At 34.8% G+C, this 25,582-nt stretch overlaps 1 protein-coding gene across 1 annotated transcript in view; it reads left to right on the forward strand.

Moving 5' to 3' along the window:
* The window catches only part of LOC137639120 (uncharacterized), a 66,354-nt gene extending 41,329 nt beyond the window's left edge, over positions 1-25,025 (forward strand). The window contains exons 6-12 of the mRNA XM_068371434.1: positions 1,585-1,697; positions 2,557-2,644; positions 3,061-3,242; positions 4,161-4,271; positions 11,393-11,629; positions 24,234-24,372; positions 24,739-25,025. Of these exons, the coding sequence (XP_068227535.1) occupies positions 1,585-1,697; positions 2,557-2,644; positions 3,061-3,242; positions 4,161-4,271; positions 11,393-11,629; positions 24,234-24,372; positions 24,739-24,954 (1,086 nt within the window). The 3' untranslated portion in view covers positions 24,955-25,025. The remainder of the gene's footprint in view (positions 1-1,584; positions 1,698-2,556; positions 2,645-3,060; positions 3,243-4,160; positions 4,272-11,392; positions 11,630-24,233; positions 24,373-24,738) is intronic.
* Positions 25,026-25,582: the final 557 nt, after the last annotated feature.

Below are 25,582 nucleotides of genomic sequence, written 5' to 3' on the forward strand. Positions count from 1 at the left end.
CAGTGATGATGGGGGCATATCCATGATTGGCAAGCCACAAACAGAGAGTGAAGGACATAATCCACAAAAAGGGAACTCAATACTGGCATGTTGTTTAAGAAATGTTTTGTCCACGTATACAGTCACAGCACAGATCTCTGAGCACAGACACTCGGACATTAGTATAATGACCTCCATCATTCTAATCAATCTCCCCACAGCAGTGACCATGTACTTTTGAAGAAAGTGAGGTGTTAGGCATAGTCACCATTCCTTGTTATCGATAAATATTCAATTTGTTTTGGAGAACAATCACGGAGCTAACAAAACTTTCTGAGCTTCCAGTGTTAATGAGTGGTTGAGCAGGATTCTTATCAATCATGACATCCATCACAGCTTTTGATAAACACTCATGAGAGGTTGCAGAGATTAAAGCAAGAGCATAGAGGCTGAAAAACTTTTTGATGTATCAAAACATACTGGTGACTGGTGAGGAGCAACAAGTCTGGGAATAATGCCCATTCTTGTTTCACTGTTTGCAATTAGCATTTCTTTCATTACATTGTATGCATGGATTTTTATTTAACCAACAGAAGTAACAAGAGCCCAAAGTTTCCATAACCACTAGACTTTCAACATATGAGTTTTCTGTTAACTCCTGAGATGATATCTGCTCAATGTGCACAACTTCTTTTATCGACGTCATAGGTTGAGAATAAGAGTGTGAATGTTTCTGAGCCATTTCCAGAAAGTGAGCCTGATCACAAGCTTTTTGAAGATCGAGTTTAGTATTATCCAATAAGCACTTTAGTGTGTTAATTATATGCTACGATTTCTAAATGAATCACATATATGCTCATTATGAGCATCTTCAGCTGTAACCACTCTAAAATTACAATCCTTACTCAGTAATTCCAGAGACTGTAGGTACTGGTGGAGAGTCTCCCCAGGTGCCTGCCCACGTGTTGTAAGCTGGTGCTTAGCAAACACATCGTTCTTCTTCTTGACAAAGAATTCCTGCATCTTCATAAATGGACACTCAGAGATATACTCATAAATGTAGGTGAAGAGAAATGTGAACTTGCTCACAGGTGATACTGAATTACTGGGAGTGACACTGGAAATGAAGTTTCTGAATGTTCTAGCGAGTGAAGCCATAGCTGTGATGCTGATGTCAAACCAGGCTTGGCGTCGAACCATTCAGGCCTCGTAAATTTCTTCAAAGTTGATGACAATTTATATTCAATAAATTGTAGTAACCTCACTGAACTCACATAAGGCTTTACTGAACACAATTCAACTTAATCACTCACCAGTATCTGCAACAGCCAAGAATAAAAGATAAGCTTTACATTTACAAAACTAAATACAATAACCTACATTCTAGAAACATGACAATCACCACAGGTAACATGTGCATTTTATTAACCGTCATAGTTCTGTTGTGATCCATTTACAGCCCTAGCATATGTTTTTGAAAAGAGGAACCTTGCATTACTTGTAGTATGATTTTTCATCAATTTTGTATCAGTGAATCTCAGTGTCTGACTTCTAATGACAGAACATACTTAGTAAAGAAAGATCCGAATTTGCATTTACTTTCAGATTTCTCCAGCATTTGAGAAATTAAGAGACTTTGTAGATAAGGAATACATTACTCGTCCTGACATCGCCGTGACCAGTCTACAAGGAGAGGCCAGATACGACCAATTGCTCAAGTAAGGGATTTGAAGTTTGTGATCAACTGTTACATGGTCTTTTAGTTTCATAAAAACTACTGGTTTCGTATAGAAAAAGATATAATGGGTTTTATTAATAGTGTGGGGACGCAGTACCCACTGGATTAATTATCTATAGGATGATACATTGTTATAAAATATGGACCTGGTATTATTTCAAGTTCATAGATTTTGGTATGGAACGCATTTGTACCAATTTATCACAGAAACTCTTAAAGCAGGTGCTGGATTTTTTTTCAATTTCTCAATCGAAAAGTTAGATTTAGGTGATTTAAAAGCTTTTTATTTTTATTAGATGGTTTTAGAGTGCTAAAGTAGAGATTACATGGGTACACTTTTGGTTACCGTCTACTAGCTTTATTTGACAAAATTTCTTGTACTACGTGTTATTCTACGGCAATGGCTTGCCGATGATTCATACTAATTAACGATGAGAAAGAATCTCTCTCTCTATATATAATTATGGTTCCTTTTATAACCTTACCAAATGCATTACAATTGTCATTTTCAATTTTCTCACAACTGTACACAAATATTTATTTTCAATGTTTGGCATAAAAGGAAAAATTTATCGCGTCTTGACTCTAATCGAATTTTGTATACTAACACAAGGAATCTAATATAATTATAGAGTCATCTCCATAACGTGTTAGCCATCCGGTTACCAGAGATTCTTTTGAAATAGAGTTACTATTTCCATGTGCGTCCGCGCGTTGGTACTGCCCACAGTGAGATTTAAGAAAACTTCCCTCTGAAGCACCAATTAATTAGCTTGCGAATCAAACTCTGATACTAATGGTGAATTAACTTCTATCTTAAAGCAAAACTTCTCCCACAGATTCCACACATCTACGAACTTGTCAGCTACAGAAATTCATAAAATGGGTCTGGAGGAAGTTGATCGAATTCAGAAGGAAATGGCTAAGGTAAGGAAATGAAAGATACATTTATTATACGTTCTTTTTTTTGACTTATGAGTACATGATATGAAAAGTGGTTTTCTTGATGGCAATCGTTTGCACTAGACTTATTGTAATTGAAAGAAATCAGGATTCAAATAATAAACCTGTCTTTGACACTATGAAATATGATGAATATGATAGTGGAAAAACAGTGACTAAGAAGGTTTATTTTCTATAGAAAAGTTCTTTAATAAAATAGATATAATCAAGAGAAATCCTCTGCTTATTCTTAATATCACAATAAGTAAAATATCTTAAAATTCATATCAATTTTACATAATATGGAATTCCTTAAAATTTCCTAATAATATCGAGTTACCGTAAGCTTTCCTGGTTTATTCTTTTCAACCTCATCATCTGCCTCCTTAATCCCAACACAGATTGTGAAGGAACTCGGATTCGAGATGAGCGTTCTTGAATTCTCAGACATGATTCGCTACGATCCCAAATCCTATTTCAATAACCCTGAAGACATGATGGATAAGTTTAAGGAAATAGTCTACGATATTATTGAGCCCAAGTTACAAAATATCATCACGAAACGCCCAAAAACAGATCTAGAGTAAGTAAATTCTCTCTCTCTCTCTCTCTCTCTCTCTCTCTCTCTCTCTCTCTCTCTCTCTCTCTCTCTCTCTAAAATGATAAGAAAAGCTATATAATTCTTACCAAAGCACTCACAAATATATACTACCGCTAGAGAGTTATGGGGTCCTTTGACTGCCCAGACAGTACTTCATTGGATTCTATTTTCTGGTTAAGGTTCATTTTCCCTTTGCCTACACAGACACCGAATCGTCCGGCCTATTCTTTACATATTCTCCTCTGTCCTCATACACCTGACAACACTAATATTACCAAACAATTCTCCTTCACTCAAGGGGTTAACTACTGCACTGTAATTGTTCAGTGGGCATTTTCCTCTTGGTAAGAGTAGAAAAGACTCTAGCTACAGTAGGCAACTCTTATGGGAGAAGGGCACTCCAAAATCAAACCACTGTTCTCTAGTCATGGGTAGTGCCATAGCCTCTGTACCATGGCCTTCCACAGTCTTAGGTTAGAGTTCTCTTGCTTGAGGGTACACTCGTGCACACTATGCTAACCTATTTCTCTTCCTCTTATTTTGTTAAAGTTTTTTAGTTTATATAGGAAATATTTATCGTAATGTTGTAACTGTTTTTGAAATATTCATTTTTCTTTGTTTCCCTTCCTCACTGGGCTATCTTCCCTGTTGACGCCCCTGGGCTTATAGCATCCTGCTTTTCCTACTGGGGTTGTAGCTTAGCAAGTTATATATATATATATATATATATATGTGTGTGTGTGTGTGTGTGTGTGTGTATGTATATATACATATATATCTTTTAACCCTCACAAAAAAAGTAAAAAGAAACATTTTGCATGCGACAGGCGTATTTTTCATTATCTTTTATCCTATAGAATAACAGATATTTCACAATATGGTCTTTTGCTTTCTTTTTAGATTAGTTGTGTCACCCTCCTCAGATGGTGTCCTGGGTTACTATTTGGCTGGATCTTATGATGGGACGAGACCCGGAAAATTCTACGTCAATACCCAACTATACGCTTCTATGTAAGTACTTCTAAATAGTTACTTTTTTGTGATCCAATCCCAAGCACTACGACTCTGACATTCTGGGTGATCTCATAACCTACATTAGTTCTGAAAGTCCTGAGTTTGTTATTGATTTATGGTCAAGTATCACATACATCTTTACAGGGAAATTATTAATTAGCCCCGTGATTGCATTGTAAGTAGCAGTCAACTTAAAACTACGGTATTTAAAAATTAAGGAAGTTTATGAAGCAGAAAAATATCCAATTAGTATATTGAAGAAAGTCTCTTCCAAAGTATCTTCACCTGATAACAGTGAATAATTGTTTATAAATTCCCGCTCAGATATGTTTGCTGATGTGAACAACCTACTTATGTTATTAATTAGTAGATACAATATCGATTAAAAAACTGTTGGTATGGAATAATATTCGTATCCGATATAATTCCAAGATCAAAATTTCATGTAGTACTTATTTACCTAGGTTGAAATTAATTATTTTCAATGTTAGTCAATCCGAATAAAGATTGAGAGAGAACTGGTTTTCAAAGGATCTTGTAGGACTCATATGTCCCATGTCGACGGCTTATGAGATATCGGAACATGGGTTTTTTCACTTTATTATAAATATGTTCGTGAAAACACTTTACTCAGCCATATACTCTTCATACGAGTACCTTGTTGTTCTAATGATCTCTCGAGTGGTACTGCGTACCCCTCGGAACAAGTAAATGTAATGTCACTCTGCCAATATGCTGAATTGTTAGATTTTGTTGAAATTTCCACTGCGATGGAAATATACTGTCACCAATAAGCTTACAACACGTCACCTATCTGACTTAGCAAACATCACCTACAACCGAGCTCAGTGATCGCACACAACAATGTATGACAGTCATAGTACTCTTAAAAACGTCATTAATCTCACTGTATAAAACACATACTTCTACATATTTTTCATACAAGGATTAGGACACATACCCACGTCTATGGTAATTGCAATACCAGAGATTTGGAAAAATACTGTCCATTAGGTAAAATTAAGTAAATGAACACTTGATTTCAGTGAAAATAATTAGTAAAAGAAAAAAAAATGTTACACTACTATTATATCATTTTATCAAGCCTGCTCCAAACCATGGCCATATGTTCGTAAGGAATCCTCTGCAAGGGACTCCTTTCCCACAAAATCTGTTCCAACTATAAATTCAATGATCCTATTCTTCTTCTATTTGTATTTTATACTAAACTCTCTAGTACCCTCTGTGAATGCTATGACAAAACTCCTTATGTTATCGAGGAGTCGATGCAAAATGTTGCGCTCTGAAATCCTCCTTATTCACATTTTAATTTCTTGAAGAATCTGATTTTCTATTAGCTACTAGCATTTATATTTATGCTCAACGTTAGCAAAGGTGAGGAAGTCAAAATTGTTTTCACTAATAGAGGACAGTTTTTAACAGTAAAGTTCATATGGAATGGCCTTAGGTAAATTTCACGAAGCGGTGAACGGTAAAAGCTTACTTTTTATAAGTGAAACCGTTTTGAAAAGGCAGCAAAACTTATAATATATTCTCTCTCTCTCTCTCTCTCTCTCTCTCTCTCTCTCTCTCTCTATATATATATATATATATATAGTATATATATATATATGTATATATATATATATATATACATATATATATATATATATATATGCGCACAGACACACACGCACGCACACACACATACACACACACACACACACACACATATATATATATATATATATATATGTATGTATATATGTGTGTGTATATATATGTCGATAAATATCAACACAACATTGTGCTCGAATAGAAATAAATTTCTACCTCATACTTGGGATCGAACCTAGCCCCTTCTATTGAAAGGCCAGGTCGCTTCCAAACATGCCACCAGAAGCAATAAAAGAAGTCGGAACCTAACTGTAATCTTCAGTTCAGGATATACCTGGCGAGACATCAGTCTCTTACCAGCGAGTTTTTTCCAACTTCCCGGCCCACCAGGTGACACAATTGTTAGTAATTCATTCAAATTACCCCTAATGAGTCATTATGGATAAATATCACAATATCGTGCTCAAATAGAAAACTATACTCGAATTTGAACAGTCTTATTACCTACAGATTGTATATTTACATAGCCACAGTTTATGACATCCCTAGTAACCATGATCAGGATTTTCCGCTAGTCTTTTCAATTCCAATTCAAAAGCACTGCAGTCTCTAGAATTTACTGTGAGGTCACTTGGTCCGTTTAACTTTGTGCCGTTTATACAATTTGACACTTGTGAATTACACTCCCTGTTGGAGTGTTTCCCTAAACATTTCCCGCAGACTTTATATTCATTCTTAGACTTGCAATCTTTTTCAAAATGTCCATACCTTTGACAGTGGTAGCAGGTGATCACGTGGTACTTATCATGTATGTTATAGATACCCCATCGTAACGAAACTTTGTCCCCATTATCATGAATAGCCCTCCGAACTTCAGGATCACATTTCAGCACATGGTGGGTGGTCGCCCCCCCCCCCCCCCCCCCCCCCCCGAGGCATTTTTCTTCAGGACTACACTCATCTTATCTTCTATATATTGGATATGGTCCAGGCAGCTATTTCTTTGAATCAAATCATTTGCTACATCATCTTCATCATTGCATAGCATTATTTTGGGTTTTAGTTTACTTATCTAGCATAAGATTTAAAGCTAAAAACGACACCAGAAAAAGAAATCAACTTAAGAACTATAGCATGCAAACAATAATGAAAATGAGCGCTCAAAACCTTAACATTACATTCTTAAATTATATATAACAGGGTATTATGGCTTAAACGAAACTATGGAAACAGAAAACAACATGTACTCATTAATGGCAGCGCCCTTTGTTTTCAGAAAAGTTATTGAAACTTAAATAAGTCAGAAAACCAATTAACTAGCCTCTTGATACCAATCACTTAATTACACGCAAATTCACCTTTCTCGTTGTAACTTGATACAAGAATATCCATATTTCTAACATAATCTGTCATAAAAACGTCTGTTATTTTTATTATCAGACAATATTTAATTAATGAGGGGCAATGGTATGACTACTTATATTTACTCTCGAACTCTAAGTTTATTCTGATAACACATTCCCTTATCATTCAAATATTTCGTTAATCAGCTAAGAGCATACTTCTGCTTAAAAACTCGTTTCATGAAATATTTACAATCACCCGCCAAATGCATTTTGGGATTTCCCTCATTTCCACAATTATTGGTTATGCTTGCATTCCTCCCTTTCTGTGTCTCGCGAATCAGAGACCAATGTTTTGCCAATCTTTTGCGTCTTCCTCGTGTATGCCACAATTTCAACACTAGTGACAAGCAAGCGTGGTTTTTAACAACACTTTAGGACACGCTTATTTTCTGAATTCTTATTGTTTGCAAATAGTTCTACATTGTTGTTCAGAAAGTTGTCAGATGGGCGATTGTTGCTGAAACATGACATTTTCATTTACTAATTTCTAACTTCTATCACAACTTTTATAACGAGTGTGTCATACATATCTGTTCTTACACATTTTCTTTATTCATCAGACACTAAATGAAAAAGTCTACTGCATCTTGTTCTTCTTTTTTTTTTTTTTTTTTTTCATTTCCCAGATTTTTTCGTGTTAATTACTCGTTCTCGCGAGTTAAAAGAAACGGGAAGATCTAAGTAAGAATTCAAATCTTATTCTTTCTAACACGTTGCCAAATAACACCTAATAACTAATTCCTTATGTGTTACGGTTTTTCTAATTCTAACTTTTGAATAAAGTAAGTTACGTTTCTAGTCAAAATCTTAAATTTCTTTTCAGCACAAAAAAAAAAAAAAAAAAAAAAAAACTTACGATGCTCTTCCCACAGTGATTGTAACGTCATAACGCTTTACTCAGGGAATTCACACATAATCCCCACTCACCTCAATCATTTCGTTTAAACTCAAAGCGACCGGTCTTTTAATTTAAAATTCATTCGGGGATCCTGTTAACTCATTTGACTTACTTTTCTATAACTAAAAGAATTTAAATCCAAGGCCTTTAGTCACACACGTGATAAATCATTAATTACTTAGCAAACGGTTGGCAACTAAAATTACCTTGACTATTATGCTACCAAGCTCCTCTTTATCAATCAGGATAATCTCAGATAAAAACTTACAAATACTGGTGTAACATTTTCTTTTAAAACAGTCCATATCGAATTAAGTACTAACTATCGCTAATACGGTGTGTGATGTAAGAACAATTATTACAGCACGGATTTCCCTAAAACCAATGCACCTATATCACGCTGTTTTCTCCATAATTTTATCAAGTACATACTTAAAGAGGTAATCATAAGAACTTCATGGATTAAGTCCTAACACTGAATTGCAAGCAATATATAACAACATCCTACATCCCAACAATGACTGAAACATTTCTTCTCTCGCAATAAACAACTGTTATTATTGTTAAACAGAATTATTTCAACACGTGACTCTACTTCTTTTCCAGAAATCCTCTTTACCATGTTTGTCAACGAAGGTCCTAAATGATAAGAACAAATTACTTTAAACTAAAGAAATTATGCAAAAAAATTTCACAGTTTACACAGTGTAATGAACAATTTCTTAGTTATCAACACAGCAACAAAACCACTGATTATTTATTCTCTTAAAAAAGATCAATCTTTCCTCGTATCTTTAGTAAGGAAAACATTTGTCTTTAACCAGTTACTTTCTTCAAGAAATACACGAATATTAGTGTACTACATTGTATTACAATTGCGTTACCCTACACATTTTTACAAAACTTTACAACATATTTGTTAATCTTAGGAACAACAGATTTTGTACCACATTACTTGACTTATGTGTGGGTTGATCGCTGTGGGTGTCTTTGGGTCCTTCGTCCTACAGTTGCTGTCTGGGACCTCTTCCAATTTTTGGAATGGTCCTTGGCTTTCAGGGGCGCGCTGTGTCTGTCAAAGCACCCACTGGTGTTGATTCGACGACGATGTTCTCTATTGTTAGGGCATTTACCAGCATCCATATGCTTCTGATGATCGGCTGATAGGGCCCCATAGAAGGGTCCTGACCTGCCATAGATGGCGAGTTTCAATGCTGTTGCTCCTGCGACGGGAAACTGAACATATCATCAACTGTTTTCCACAGTAACATTGCCGTGTCGTCCTCTCGGGGACGAGTGCGTTTCCTCAAGTTTGGTTCCTCCCATGGGCGTCAGCTGTTCCGGGCCATCCGTCTCGGCGGAAGGGCGCTAAGGTTTCTTGCCTGGTCCTCTGTGGGTGACTAATTTACGCCACCCCTCCTGGCTGCTACTGTTCTCGACATCATCGTCAGGATTTTCTTTTTAATTTTTCTAAAGACATTCATTCGTAATTTTTCTTCTTTCGTTATCATCCACTGATTTCTTAATTGGCTTTTTTCTTCTTAGCTTTTCCATTCCTCTTCTTCTGTGATGTCTGCTTCTAGCTTCTTGCGTGTCTTCGTTTCCCTCTCTTATTCTTTTTCTTATTTCATCATTATTCACGTCTTATGTCTATTTTTGGTACTTGGTCTTTTGCTCATTATTACACTTGTTTTTAATCATCTTCATCCCGCCGTAAGCCCACCAATTTTTCACTAGGTTTGTGGCTATTAAATAATAAATGATGAGCGGCATGGAATTAGACAACTTTTACATCATAAGGAGGATTTACTGTCATTTACCCTAAGCCCAGCTGATGGTGACTCTCTTACCCAAGCCCAGCTGATGATGACTCGGTTACCCAAAGCCCAGCTGAGGATGACTCGGTTACCCAAAGCCCAGCTGAGGATGACTCGGTTACCCAAAGCCCAGCTGAGGATGACTCGGTTACCCAAAGCCCAGCTGAGGATGACTCGGTTACCCAAAGCCCAGCTGAGGATGACTCGGTTACCCAAAGCCCAGCTGAGGATGACTCGGTTACCCAAAGCCCAGCTGAGGATGACTCGGTTACCCAAAGCCCAGCTGATGATGACTCGGTTACCCAAAGCCCAACTGAGGATGACTCGGTTACCCAAAGCCCAGCTGAGGATGACTCGGTTACCCGAAGTCCAGATGATGATGACTTGATTACCCTAGCCCAGCTGATGATGACTCACCCTAGCCCAGCTGATGATGACTCTGTTACCAAAAGCCCAGCTGATGATGACTGTTACCAAAAGCCCAGCTGATGATGACTCGGTTACCCAAAGCCCAACTGAGGATGACACGGTTACCCGAAGTCCAGCTGATGATGACTTGATTACCCAAAGCCCAGCTGATGATGACACACTTACCCAAAGCCCAGCTAATAATGACTCGGTTACTCAATAAAAGTGAAGCACATCTAGTTCAGACACACCCAAATGCACTCAGTAATACTTGCAAGAAAGAAATAAAGGTTAGTCTCCAACAACAAGCAACAGGAATATTAGCACGAAACACCAAATCACTACAAGCAGTTGGTGTTGGAGACAATGTGTCAGTGCCTGTTTGTCGATTTGACCGCAGTAAAGGAGATCCTCCAAAGGTATTAAGAGTTGTATTAGTAGTTGAAGAAAATAGATATGTAAGAGACAAACTTGCTAGGAACCAATTTGAATTTATTCAATACAAAGGACTTGTGGTATAAAATATCCCAACAGAACCAAGTATTCGCAAACTGGTCTGACTATGACAATGTTGATAAATAGTTTTTGATAATTTTGTCTTTCTATAATCATTTTTAATTGTAAAGGATGATTTCCCTCTTTTGTTTCTGTATTTCTTTCTAATAAAGAAAAAGAATAAAAAAATCTTATATTCTGTGTTTATTTCCTTCAAACCTTTTTATGTATTTATATGAATGAAATATATTTTTCCGTTCATTATGGCTACTTAATTTGTGTATTGGGCAAGAGTTTACTTAACCATTTCATGAAGTGGACCAGTCGTTTACCCATTTCATGAAGTAGTCAAATGGTTTATTAATTTCATATATATACATACATATATATATATATATATATATATATATATATATATATATATATATATATATATATTATTAAATGTAATATACCTAAACAGAATTTCTTATTTAGCCCTAGGTACGAGATGATGACCTTATGTCTCCACGAAGGCAATCCAGGCCACCACTTGCAAGCTTCCCACACAATGGAGTCCCCTCACATTCCTTTCTTCAGGAGAGTCATAGAAGACAGGAACTACCAGATTGCCCCTTCAAGGTTCCCCATCAACACAGGATACTTGGAAGGGTGGGGACTTTATTCGGAGGATCTCGGATTCGATATGAATCTTTATGATGACCCATACGATCGGTAAGGAGAAGAATGTGTCTTTCTATCTATCTATCTATCTATCTGTCGATCTATTTATATATATAGAATGTTTATATGTATACATATTTATATATGCTGTATATATAGTGCATATATGAATATAGATTTTACTACATTAAGCCAAATCGAAGATAAAACCCCAGTGTAATTAAAACTAACACAACGTTAGTTGCTTTATTCATTTGCACAAAAGACTCACTAGCAGCGCATCAAATCTCTCGACACATTGCACCATTCACCTTTATCATCTTGCACACACTCTTATGCTTTTTGGGAATCATAGGACCTTCCTTTCCAAATAGTCTTTTATACCGTCTATCGGAATCGTTATAGGTATATATATATATATATATATATATATATATATATATATATATATATATATATATGTATATATATATATATATATATGTGTGTGAGTGTGTGTGTGTGTGTGCGTGTGCGTGTGCGTGTGTGTGCATATATAGGTATATTTGTATATGCATTTTATTACATTATGCAAATATATATATCTATATATATACAGTATATATACATATATATATGTATATATACATATATATATATATATATATATATATATATATATATATATGTATATATATATATATATATATATATATATATATATATAATGTGTGTGTACAGTATATGTACGTATAAATGATTCCTAACACTTCTGAATTTTATACTTTGGCGTCAATGACCTTCGATGTCATGATGCCAGAGAACTTCAAATCAATCAATCAATGCACATGTCCCAACCACCGTAAAATATTCTGACCTATCCTTTCACCAATACTGATTTTTTTCCCAACTCTTCTGCGCATAGCCACATTTCTTAACTTGTCAATTCTGTTTACACCCTCATATTACTAAGCATTCATCATCCGGATTCTACTCTCATAAAAGAGGTGGAAATATTTCCACCTTGGTCATCACATGTAGTTCTATTCTCTTACCAGTCTTTTGCACTTATCCTGCATCCTTTCTTGTCTCTTCTATTTTATGACTTATCTCTTTACTCATTGTTCTACCATCCATTATATTTTCCCCAAGATACTTATTCAAATCATTCATTTCCATTCTTTCACTATTCATATCAACATTCATTATTCCGTTTGTGCTCTCATTACATAATACTTACCCAAATTAGGTTTAATCTTTCTCTTCTTGCAGACACTTTCAAACTCTTTTACCAGCTTCTTCTAATTGTCTTCACTGTCCCTTATCAGTATAGTATCATCTGCAAACATCAACTATTCAAAACCTCATTTGAAGCATAATTTTTCTATGCTTTTTCAATTTCATATAAATTTTCTGGAATGCAGTATTAGAGTTTAGTCAACAGTTTCCTATCAGCTTCTTCAGCCAATAGCCTATGGCTATCTTCAGAGTAATTTTAGAAAAAATATCACAGTTCTCATAGCATGACTCTACAATGATGTAAACGAAAACTAGAAAGAATCATGAATGAGAATAAGATTAAAATGAATATATAGAGAAACATACAAATAATGATTGGAGACACATCTAAGATCTCCCATGAAGACCCTTCTGCTTAAGGTGAGAACTGGCTGAGTACACTTGAACATTCAATTAAACCTATTGCAGTGTGATACCCACTTCAATCATCACAAGCTACCTATAGCCAATTTATGGGGAATGAACCATTGAGGTATCCTCAATAAGGTCATTCCTTGGAAGATTTTCATCATGTACGCACATCAGTAAAATGCTTTTGTATGGCCCTGTTGTTCTAATGGGCTTGAAATCGCCTTTGGTTTGTTGTTTTATTCCCAACATAGCTAATATCATTAGGCTTACATGCCACTTATAAACATCTAAACTGGTAAAAACTTATGGTCATAGACTCTGGGTACCCTATTCTTCATTAAAAGGCCAGCTACTAGGTAATGAATTAGAACTCTCAAGCAGTATTGTATCACAGGCGACCTATATTATACTTCAAGGATAATGATTCTCTTAATTTCATCTTCTCCCTGTCTATAGGTTCTCTTGTATGCAATTTTGTGATAGATTTTAAATTCTGTGGTCTTTCTTGTTGTTTTGAACCTATATATGAAACTCCTTCATTTACTCTTTTCATCATGTTCCTTATGAGCTCAATAGGATATTCATTGTTAACATGCGTCTTTCATGTTAACAATGGTGATGGAAATGTTATTCACATATCTGGCATAAATTCTATGCTTCTTATGACTTCTGAAGGTCCTGTCCTCTACAGTAGTCATATACATATTGGCAAAGGCAATTCCAAGAGGTAATACCATTGAAAATTCATCCCCTTTGTTAGAAAAGTTCTCCTTATTCAGCAGTATTTCAAAAGATAGTTTAGATTCCCAGCCAGATATGTTGATGCAATTTAAGAGGATTTGGATGGTCTCCTAGATTAGAGCATTTGGGAATAATCTACCTATGTTGAGCCATTTCATGTCTGCTCCAGACTTATTGGTTTTAAGGATATAAATAAACACAGCTGAGAGCTTCGATGAACAATGCGCCTGGGTATCACCTATCAAGATACTGTTTAGTATTTTGCTTTGAAAATCTCACACAAAATCAAATTTACCTCAGTTGTTAATTATATAGATAGACAACGTAGTACACTCTCCAGTAGGATTTTGAATAACCCAAGTTAAAATAGCGCAAAAGTGAGGGGATTTAATACTTAGTAAAGGTGATGAGTCTGGTATAAATATCATTAATAGACATGAATAAGGTGAGGATTGATTACACCTTGGATGATACTACAAATTTCTAAGAAAATAATGAAAACCTGGTGGAATCCTTCAAGAAAAGAGGAGGTAGGATTGTAACTAAAGCAAATAACCTGCAACAGGATATCAAATTCCCGAAGTTAATAGGTGACTATGGTCCGAGATATTGCTATGGGACTCCAATCCATAATTTCCTAGATGACATTCGTGACATATGATGGTCAAAGCACTACGTATAATTTCTACATCCCACACTGCTACATGTTATTCTTTGAGGTCGTCTGTTGCGGTCATTGATATTGTTAAATACAACAAGCCTGGTGAAAACCTAGTAGCATCCCTTGACTTGGAAAGCTTATGTACCAACATTCCAGTTCATGAGAGCATGCAAATCTTCTTGAAAAACATTAACAGATTTTAGTAGAACCCCTGCTTAAACCTTAAAAAATTGTTGATGCTGATGGCATGCACACTGGAGGCTCTTTTTTCTCACATGGAAGAGAACTTTCTCAGCCATGTGGCTGAATTGACAATTGAATTAACACTTTGAGTTCTCTTTGTCAATATGTATATAGCTACTGGGTAACGAAGAACCTTAAAGTACCATTAAAACCTAAGAATCTATAGCAGTTATGTAGACAACAACATCTTTCCATTAAAACAGCCAGTGAAGAAGAGGTTTGCTAACACTTTGAAAACAACTTTAGTTCTCAATTTCACAAATGAAGCCATCAAGAAGACTTTTCCTTTTATTGATGCACATTTCGGGAAAAATTCTAATTCAGTATGTCATACCAGTCTTCATCAATTCAATAAACATTGATTGTGACCTCGAGGCAAAATTGTACAAACTCATGCCAGAGGTTGGGCCTACATCAGAAGAGACTTCTCTCGCTGCAGTACTTTAGAAAGATTTCCACGAGAAGCTAGAATACGAGTATGTGAAAGAGATGTTGACAAACATTGCATATCCAACCAACATCATAGAAAACATGACAGAAAATAAAATGGAGTTTCATAAACAGACCCAAACACCAAGGAAAAAAATTAAATGATAACTCTATCATAAAATCGAATGCAGGATAGAATACAGATAAGAAGCAGACACCACTAGGAGAATCACTACCTTAATACTGTGATATAGTATTACTAAGAGAATTCAACTAACCCAACATAGTAGCCCACCTTATAAGGAGGAACAGAACTACTCCTGGGTACCCAAGCAGTCTATGATCAACATTTTTTTACAAATTTAAACAATCAGAGGGAAGTTTGAGAGCGCCAGGATGCATGGTTTCTTTGTTAATAGGGTAGTAATGTCCTTTAAAGATGGTCAAAGAACACTTCACCACAGGCACCTCAACGCTCACTAGTTAGTTCCAAGCGCCAATACATGGTGCACCATCTCGACTTATGAGTTAAACTAAATGAGTGGTACCACTTTCTTATGAATTAGCCTCTTAAGACAAAGGCTACAAGTGCTTCCCTAAGCTTGAAGCATGTACTGGGAAAGGCATTAATGGGGAATGAGATAATTATTACTTCTGTGATCTTTGGCAATCCACTGCAGCTGGGTCACCTGTTAGATCATTGAGATTTCCTCTTACCATCTAACATTAGGCTTCTCAGTCAAGTCTTTGAGTTTAGCCCAAGTCCTGCACATAGAGCGGTGCATGTTAGATACAGTCACTGATGAGTGGGAAACTTTTGGAGCCACCATCGTCTCCTGCAGCCACATATACGACTGAGCTTACCTTCTAAGGAGTCACATAGATCACACCATTAAAGGAATGAGCCTTGAATAGGTGGCTTAAGCATTGTCTACTCTAAACCTTAATGTCTAACCGTGAACATTCAGACAACGTACGTTGTAATCACACAGAAATTAACCATTGATTAATTAATGGAACTTGGAACATACGAATACTTAAAGATCATATCACTGAAAAAACTACAGGATCACCAAGGAGAACTGCAATAGTTGCCAGCAAACTTCATATATATAATATAGACATTGCTGTACTAAGTGAAACACACCTGCCATGTGAGAGCTCACCGAAAGGGGTGAGGAATACACCTTCTTCTGGAGAGGAATACCAAAATATTCTCCAAGGATTCATGGTGTGAGTTTTGTTGTTAAGACTTAATTATTCACAAGCCTACCTGAAGAGCCCACAGGAATCAAGAAAAACCTTATGACCTGACATATACCACTGGAAAAAGTACATTTCTAGACGTTCATCTGTGCTTATGTTATGCCCCAACATTAGATACTGATAAAAGTCTAAAGATAACATTTACTCTAACCTTGATACTGTGCTATAAGATATCAATAAAACTAACAAAGTATTCCTACTGGAAGATTTCAATACACGTGTTGAGAAAAACAAGACTGTATAAGTCATCACGGTACAGGAAATATAAGCACTGTTGATCTCAGACAATTCTCCCTTTGCACTAAGCACACAGTTTGTATTAGAAACACGCTATTCCAGTACAATCATACTAAAAAAAAACAAAAAAAAACTGATGAATTAGTTATTGATACTCTGCTTCCCTGGATAGGTACGCTCCTCGGACACCCCTTTAAGGGTATACTCGGACGCGCGCGACCCCGACGCCAAAAAAAATTCTTGAAAAATCAGTTTTTGCAGTAACCTCCTTTTTTCTTTTGGCAAAAAAAAACTTCAATGAATGATTAAAACAACTGTAAAGATAAATACTACTCATCTGCAGAAAAACTATTTATTATAAATATTTTAAAAAATTAAGTAGAAAAAAAAAGACCTTACATAAAAATTCATAAAAAAAAGTTTATACATATATACACAAATCCTTTTAGGAATTGATTCTTGAATGTTTAGGACACATCTTGATGTATTTTGGATGAAGTCAGACCCATGGAGGTGAAGATCTGAAATGAGAAAAAAAGGGTAACTTTTTTTGGCCAAAAAAATTTGTCCAAATTTCATGAATTTTTTTGGGTACCCAAATGAAATAGGAAGTGGCTAATTTTTTTAGGGAATAAACATATGTTATCCTAAAATAGAAATATGTAAAAAAATCTTCATTATTTTGTAAATTACATTTATATCAGGGGCCATATCTAAAGGTCATTTTTTGAGTACTTAGAAATTTCGTAAAAAAATACATATATTTAATATATAATATGATATTTATGCAGGTAAAAATATACCAAAATATCACAAATTCTATAGGGAACTAGAATATATATAGATAGGGCAACTTACGCTTCGGATATGTCCACAAAATGGCCGCCAACCACACTGACTCAGACTCCCTAATCTGCCACTTGAAATGTAGGAAGAGTATGTCAATTTCAAGGTGTTATTTACTAATCTAATTATTCTTGGATATGCATAAAAATTGTATGGTGGGTTGCTGGATAATTGTCGATTATTTTACGACTATAAAATTAAAATTCTGACCCAAAAAAATTTTTTGAAGGGAAATAAAATAAAAAAAAAAATGTAAAACAATATAATATTTTAGCTAAAAAAAATTTGATGATATTCAATCAAAAAAAGAAGTAAACAAAATTTTCCGACAAATAAACATCTAGAGGAATCATTACTCTGTGATAGTTCCTTAGTACGTAGTAATTTTGAAAGAAATGGGAAAAAACGAAAAAATGGCAATCACCGGAAAATCGAACACATACCTATATATACGCCATATCTGGCTAAAAAAAAAAGATAGGCATGGGTAGCCAGATCATCTAGAAACACTTTCCAACACTATAAAATTATAAGTTTTGCGACACTACTTGCCATTCCTTACGGTAACATGACTAAGCAAAAAAATGCAAAACAAATAAAAAGGGGCACTCGCGGAAAAATGGCTAACATTCTAATATACGGCATTTCAGAAAAAAAAAATTCAGCCACGTGCTAGGCAAACCATCAAGGCACATTTTCCGACAAATAAACATCTAAATGAATCATTACTCTGTGATAGTTCCTTAGTACGTAGTAATTTTGAAAGAAATGGGAAAAAACGAAAAAATGGCAATCACAGGAAAATCGAACACATACCTATATATACGCCATATCTGGCTAAAAAAAAAAGATAGGCATGGGTAACCAGATCATCTAGAAACACTTTCCAACACTATAAAATTATAAGTTTTGCGACACTACTTGCCAATTCCTTACGGTAACATGACTAAGCAAAAAAATGCAAAACAAATAAAAAGGGGCACTCGCGGAAAAATGGCCATTCTAATATACGGCATTTCAGAAAAAAAAAAAATTTCAGCCACGTGCTAGGCAGACCATCAAGGCACATTTTCTGACAAATAAACATATAAATGAATCATTACTCTGTGATAGTTCCTTAGTACGTAGTAATTTTGAAAGAAATGGGAAAAAAACGAAAAAATGGCAAACACAGGAAAATCGAACACATACCTATATATACGCCATATCTGGCTAAAAAAAAAGATAGGCATGAGTAGCCAGATCGTCTAGAAACACTTTCCAACACTATAAAAATATAAGTTTTGCGACACTTCTTGCCAATTCCTTACGGTAACATGACTAAGTAAAAAAAATGAAAAACAAATAAAAAGGGGCACTCGCGGAAAAATGGCCAACATTTTATTATACGCATTTCAGAAAAAAAAAATTCAGCCACGTGCTAGGCAAACCATCAAGGCACATTTTCCGACAAATAAACATCTAAATGAATCATTACTCTATGATAGTTCCTTAGTACGTAGTAATTTTGAAAGAAATGGGAAAAAACGAAAAAATGGCAATCACAGGAAAATCGAACACATACCTATATATACGCTATATCTGGCTAAAAAAAAAATAGGCATGGGTAGCCAGATCATCTAGAAACACTTTCCAACACTATAAAAATATAAGTTTTGCGACACTACTTGCCAATTCCTTACGGTAACATGACTAAGCAAAAAAATGCAAAACAAATAAAAAGGGGCACTCGCGGAAAAATGCCCAACATTCTAATATACGGCATCTCAGATAAAAAAAAAAGACATGCACGTGTTAGCTCAACCATCAAGGCACACTTTCTAACACATAAACATGAAAAAAAAAAATCAATAATATACGGCAATTCCTTACTACGTAGTAAATTTTTACAAATATTGAAAAAAAAACAGAAATTGGCAACCGCAGTTAAATACCCAATATACCAATAACTACGTCGTATCTGACAAAAACAAAGTCACGCATGGGTAGCCAGATCATCTAGACACACTTTCCAACACTAAAAAAGCAAAAGTTTTACGACACTATTTGGCAATATCTTACGGAAAAATGACTTGGCAAAAAATGCAAAAAAAATGAAAAAGGAGCACTCGCGGTAAAATGGTCCTCGTGGTGATGAACGACATTTTAACTAAAAAAAAAAATCATGCACATGGTAGCCAAACAATCCACCAAGACTTTCCACAACTGATAACCTATACAAGTTGCACCATTCTACGACAATTTCATAATACGTAATAACTTTGATAATTATGCAAATTACCTTAGAAGGGTAAACTCGGTCGCGCTCGACCCCGACGCGTCTCAGAAATCGGGGAAGGAGTACAGCTACAGCAATGCACATCTGGACACTACTAGAGCGTGTAGGCGAGACACCTACTGCAGGTCGATCACCCACAAATTCAGTCACGGGGGGGAGTCACGTGAGAAAAACCTTCCAGGGTTTTAACTTAACACTCATCAGGATCTCAACAAGCCTCTATGATTTCATAAACTTTTGAGCACAAAGAAATGCATTAATAAGGCAAAAGCTTTGATCTTTATGAAATGTCTAGAGATGTATTCAAGCATTGGGCTATCTTCTCAAAAAGCAGCTACATAAGATAATTTGTGTCCTATGGAGGGAAGTATTAGGCTCCTTAATGGCTCTTATCTATAAGAATAAAAGACAGAGAAGCAACTCCAACAACAGCCGAAGTATTTTTTCTATCTGCAGCTGGTGAAATACTAGCTAGAGTTTTTGCTCTTGTGCTTAACTGAAAAAGATGTCTGAATCTGAGCTATCAGAGACCTAGTGTGTGCTTAGGAAAGGAGTAGGTAACACCATCAACTTGATTTTTGCTCTTAGGCAAAGACAGGACTGACTACCATTACAACTATAATCGTTCAGAAGTGCTAGTAAGCCTCTTGATATAGGCGAATTAGTGACATTGCAACAACCCATAGAAGACCTCCAGTTTATCGGAACAAAAGGGCCGTACGCCATCATTTTTTTCTTTAAGTACATGCTGAAAATTCTCCATTGAATATCTTTACCAGAGACTGGTGGTTCGCTTAAAGGATTACTATAGGTGAATGTTGATTTTTGAAGTAGTGACATTGCATTGCAGGAGCGTGTGTTGAATGTTCAAATGTACTCCGATGATGATCTCTCCTCCAATAGAAGTTTCCAATCCAAGGGTTCAGGACTCTCATTGGAATTTTGAAGCTTCATGAAATATTTCAAATTTATCTAGTCATGTTTTGCTAAATTCCATGTAAAATTTTCTCTTATTCTTGTTTATAACTTACTCTAATTCTCTTTTGTATGAATGCCTTTCTGTTTGGATCGGGTAGATACAAAGTCACCAAGTGCCACATGAATACTTTATTGAGTAACATTCAGCCTGTAAACAAGATACCAAGTTAAAACAAACCCCAAAACTGTTAAACAGATGGACTCAAATTGTAATCCTAATAAAATATGCAATACAACACAGCAATATTCGTAGATCCAATGTAAAATATAAAGAGTCTTGTACACATAACACAGCAATAATACCAACTTCATTACAAAATACGAAAAGTGTAGTATATCCAACTATAACATTTCCAAATCCATCACGAATATAAGAACGTGTGGCATAACAAAAAAAAAAAAAAAAATTCAGCCTACATTTGCACACCTGGCTGGGAGGCTAACCACCACCTGTCAGCACGCACAAAGAAATGACGGCCGGCAACTGCCCCCCCCCCCCCCCAACCTCCTACAATGCCCAACAAAACACCATCACCTCGAATAATAACTTATAATGTTTCTAATATTATTCGTAATTTGTTTAACAATCATTTTCCATATATAATGTTACAAACAAAATATGCATTTATAAATAATTATGATTCACTTGCCATTCTCCAACAATTGCGATTTATTAGTAAGGTTTTCCCGATGATAACCAGAAAATACTAACTGACAGCTGTTCACAAAACACTGAATAAATGGAACAGCACATAAACGAATTTTACACTTTTCTTCGGAGCTCTAGTCCTGAAGACAAGGAAAAATATATTAAACTACATTGTAAAATCAATGACAGCACAAGTGCTTGAGCTGATATATATATATATATATATATATATATATATATATATATATATATATATATATATATATATATATATATATACATATATATATACATCTATATATATATACATCTATATATATATATATATATATATATATATATATATATATATATATATATATATATATATATATATATAACCTACAAAGCTGGTCTACATGAAAGTAGATTATTCTATTCACGTATTTTATTTGTGTATTTAAGAGATGTATAGCCAGCTTGTAAGGTGAGTTCCACTCATGTAGGATTAAATAAATATATGTAAATTACATAAGACTGTCATCATTCGTTTAGCTGAATTTTCAATCAGTTCCATTTATGTAAATTTACGTTACTTTAAAGAATTTTATTTTCATTTCACGTAGATTTGTTGTGAAGTCTTATGTAATCTTGTTAAAAGGTATGTATGACACACACAAGGTATAATCGCTAAGGGTTTTGTCATGATTCCACATGGTTGGAAAATGCATGAAGATTCTAGACTAAAGTTTACTCTTTTTTTTTTTAATGCTACGAGAGGAGGTGGGCAGAGTTACCTGAGAGTGTTGCCTCGCGACGATAGTACCCTAATTCCATACTGACAAGTTGGCAACCTGATGTCGTGAGAACCTGCCCAGACCATTTGCATATGCATCAAATGCATTACTGGAATTAATTGGAAGTTTCTAAAGTGAATTATGATGGTATATATAGGACCCACCCATACTTATGACAGAGAGATCCAGCCTACCCTACCGAAAGAGCCAACGTCCGACAGTCCTCTCACCTGCATCTATCCAACTACTACTTATTTCCTTTCCAACGTGAATAGTGTTTTCCTCTCAAACATGAATAGTGTTTTCTCTCAAACGTGAATAGTGTTCAGTGTTTGTTAAAATGTTTGGTAATTTTGATTTTGAAAGAAGTGAAGTGTATTTGTGAATGCAGTGTATATTGTAAAATTTGTTATTTTTCTTTTATTATTGGCCCTGTGAGATTTAGTTAAAAAGTGAAGTGTATTTATTTGTGCTTAATCGTCCGGTAACCTTGTGTGAGCCCTAAGGACGTAAGAGTAACAGTTACGTATATATAAATGTAATTATTGTTTATTTACTGTAGTGTTGAAGTGTACACTTTTTTTTATTAATTGTTAAAATTAGATATTTTCATAGATTAATTTCTCGTGAAACAAGTAATTGTATAATTTTTTGAAGTGTCAGTTTGTCTTAGTCTAAGGTCTAGTTCAGATTTAAATTTCAAGTGATTTATTTTTGGTATTAATTTGGAATTGTTATTTTATAGAATATATGTATATATATATATATATATATATATATATATATATATATATATATATATACTTTTGTAAAGTGTGTATTACTTCAATCACTAATAATTAGTTCTGTGCTTGGCTCGTATCCCCTGACTAAGAACCGAAGTAAGAGGTTGATTTAAGAATAGTTCCTGTTAAAAGTAAAGTAATCACCTGGTTTTGTTTTGAGTATAAAGTAAAGAGACCCTTCAGATATTCAGTGCTCATATGTATTATTGTCTGGGAGTTGCGTATTACTCTCAAGGCTCTCAGGTTTTCTCTTGTGTATCAGATTATATAATATAAAGCAGGTAAGTTTTGGAGCTCGGGAATTTATGTAATTCACTAGTTTTAATATATATATATATATATATATATATATATATATATATATATATATATATATATATGTGTGTGTGTGTGTGTGTGTGTGTGTGTATATATATATATATATATATATATATATATATATATATATATATATATATATATATATATATATATATATATATATATATATATATATACATATATATGGCGAGATGCTGGTTTTATTAATTTGATGAAGTCTTTGTAGTTTTCCTGCCCCTGTTTTTATCTAGAAAAAAATCTAAAATTCTTAAAAGTAAAAGCATTCTAATTTGTATATTGCTATAGATAAACAGTTAAACTTTGATGTCCCAATGTTATGTTACAGTAGAAAACACCAATTCCAAGATATTAAATAATTAGAGAATACAACCAAGTAGAACACGGTGCAAAGAAACCTCCTGGTTCCTCCTCGAATAATAAGTCAGGTGGGGATAAGGGAGTGTAATGTTTTCAACCTCTTTCCAAATAACATTGAATGTATAGTAAACATAAACGAAGAACTTTGCTTTCTGGACTCATTCATTTTGTGGAAAAGGGATAAAGTTCTAAAAGAATATAAAGTTTTGGACTATTTTATAAATTAGTTTCATTTGTTAGTTTCATGGAAATATAACTTTCTTATTATCATAATTCTTGGGTGTTTGGCCAACTTTTATTCCCACATATGTTTGAATTTATTATGAAGCGAAATTTGATAAAGGCGATATCAGGTCATATTCCGCAACATTTTAGTACTCACCTACATCATTCTAAACATATAACCTCTAATGTAATTTCTGAAAATGACTTTATCAGGTATGGTCACTATTCATATGAAATGTATCGCGCTTGTCGTCTAGTGGTGGACACCGGTATGCACGCCTTCAACTGGAGTAGAGAAAGAGCCATCGACTTCATGAAAAAACACACCGCGTTAGCCACGAAGAATATTGAGGTACGTTTATCATGGAATGTCTTAAAAATACATGTTCTTAATTCTGTGTATCAGGTATCGCCTTCTCTAGTCAGTCAGAATTTAGTTACTCTGCAGCCCCTGGATGTTTAAAATGTGACAAATGTGTGCGATAGAGAGTAGATCAGAGAGAATAAATTGTTCGTTTAAACAGCTATTAATGCATGAACCAGAAAGTATCCAGATTGTTACTTTAAAGTACTGTATTACAATTATCTCGCAAGTTGGATGTTTTAAAAGAAAGATTGGTAGATTATTGAGTTATATTTCCACGAAGTTATTCTTTGCTTATTATACATATTTCTATATCATTCGTTTGTTATATTTGATATCATATCACTGTTTCAGAATGAGGTCGACCGTTACATCACGTTCCCGGGTCAAGCTCTCGGATACAAGGTTGGAGAACTGAAAATCTGGGAATTGAGAAGAAGAGCTCAGGAGATTTTGGGAGAGTCCTTCGACATTAAGAAGTTCCATGACATCGTGTTGGATTCTGTTGGTCCTCTGGAAGTTTTGGAGGACGAAGTCACAAAGTGGATTGAAGATGGACGAAAGAAATAACACCCTGGTCTATAAAATGAATTTCAATTGATGAAGGATTAATTGTGCAGTAAATAAACTTCAATATTGTCTTAAGTATTATGTACATTAGCCCTCCACTACAGTATTATAGCAATAAGTTACTTACCTGTTCTGTAAAAACTGTCACACTCAATGGTAGTCAGCCATAAATAATTCTGCAATATATAAGTATTATTTAGAAGCTAATACTACTCTCTTTTTAAACCATTTTCGGCTCAAGTAAGACTTGTCAGTCTTTTTAAGGTATATCTTAAACGTTCCTTCATAGATGGATGCAGGGTTATTTGGCCGCTGTGTCTCGGCTACGTTGCTCTTAATGCCATATGCCAAGGTTTCTCTCTCTCTCTCTCTCTCTCTCTCTCTCTCTCTCTCTCTCTCTCTCTCTCTCTCTCTCTCTCTCTCTCTCTCTCCGGAGCTTTGTATGAAATGCGAATTCTAGTCCCATTGGCTTTATTATTTTTTCCCTGCTTGCTTTTCCAACTGTGGAAATTTGAACTTCCTGGCATGAATACTGTATCACCGAAGTACCCATTATATACAGTAGCCTATTCATCACCATAGGTCATGGAAAATATCTCTTAGTTTTTTTTTTATAATTGGTATAGAA

Source organism: Palaemon carinicauda, chromosome 4, assembly GCF_036898095.1.
Source record: "Palaemon carinicauda isolate YSFRI2023 chromosome 4, ASM3689809v2, whole genome shotgun sequence".
NCBI classification, from domain to species: Eukaryota; Metazoa; Arthropoda; class Malacostraca; order Decapoda; family Palaemonidae; genus Palaemon; species Palaemon carinicauda.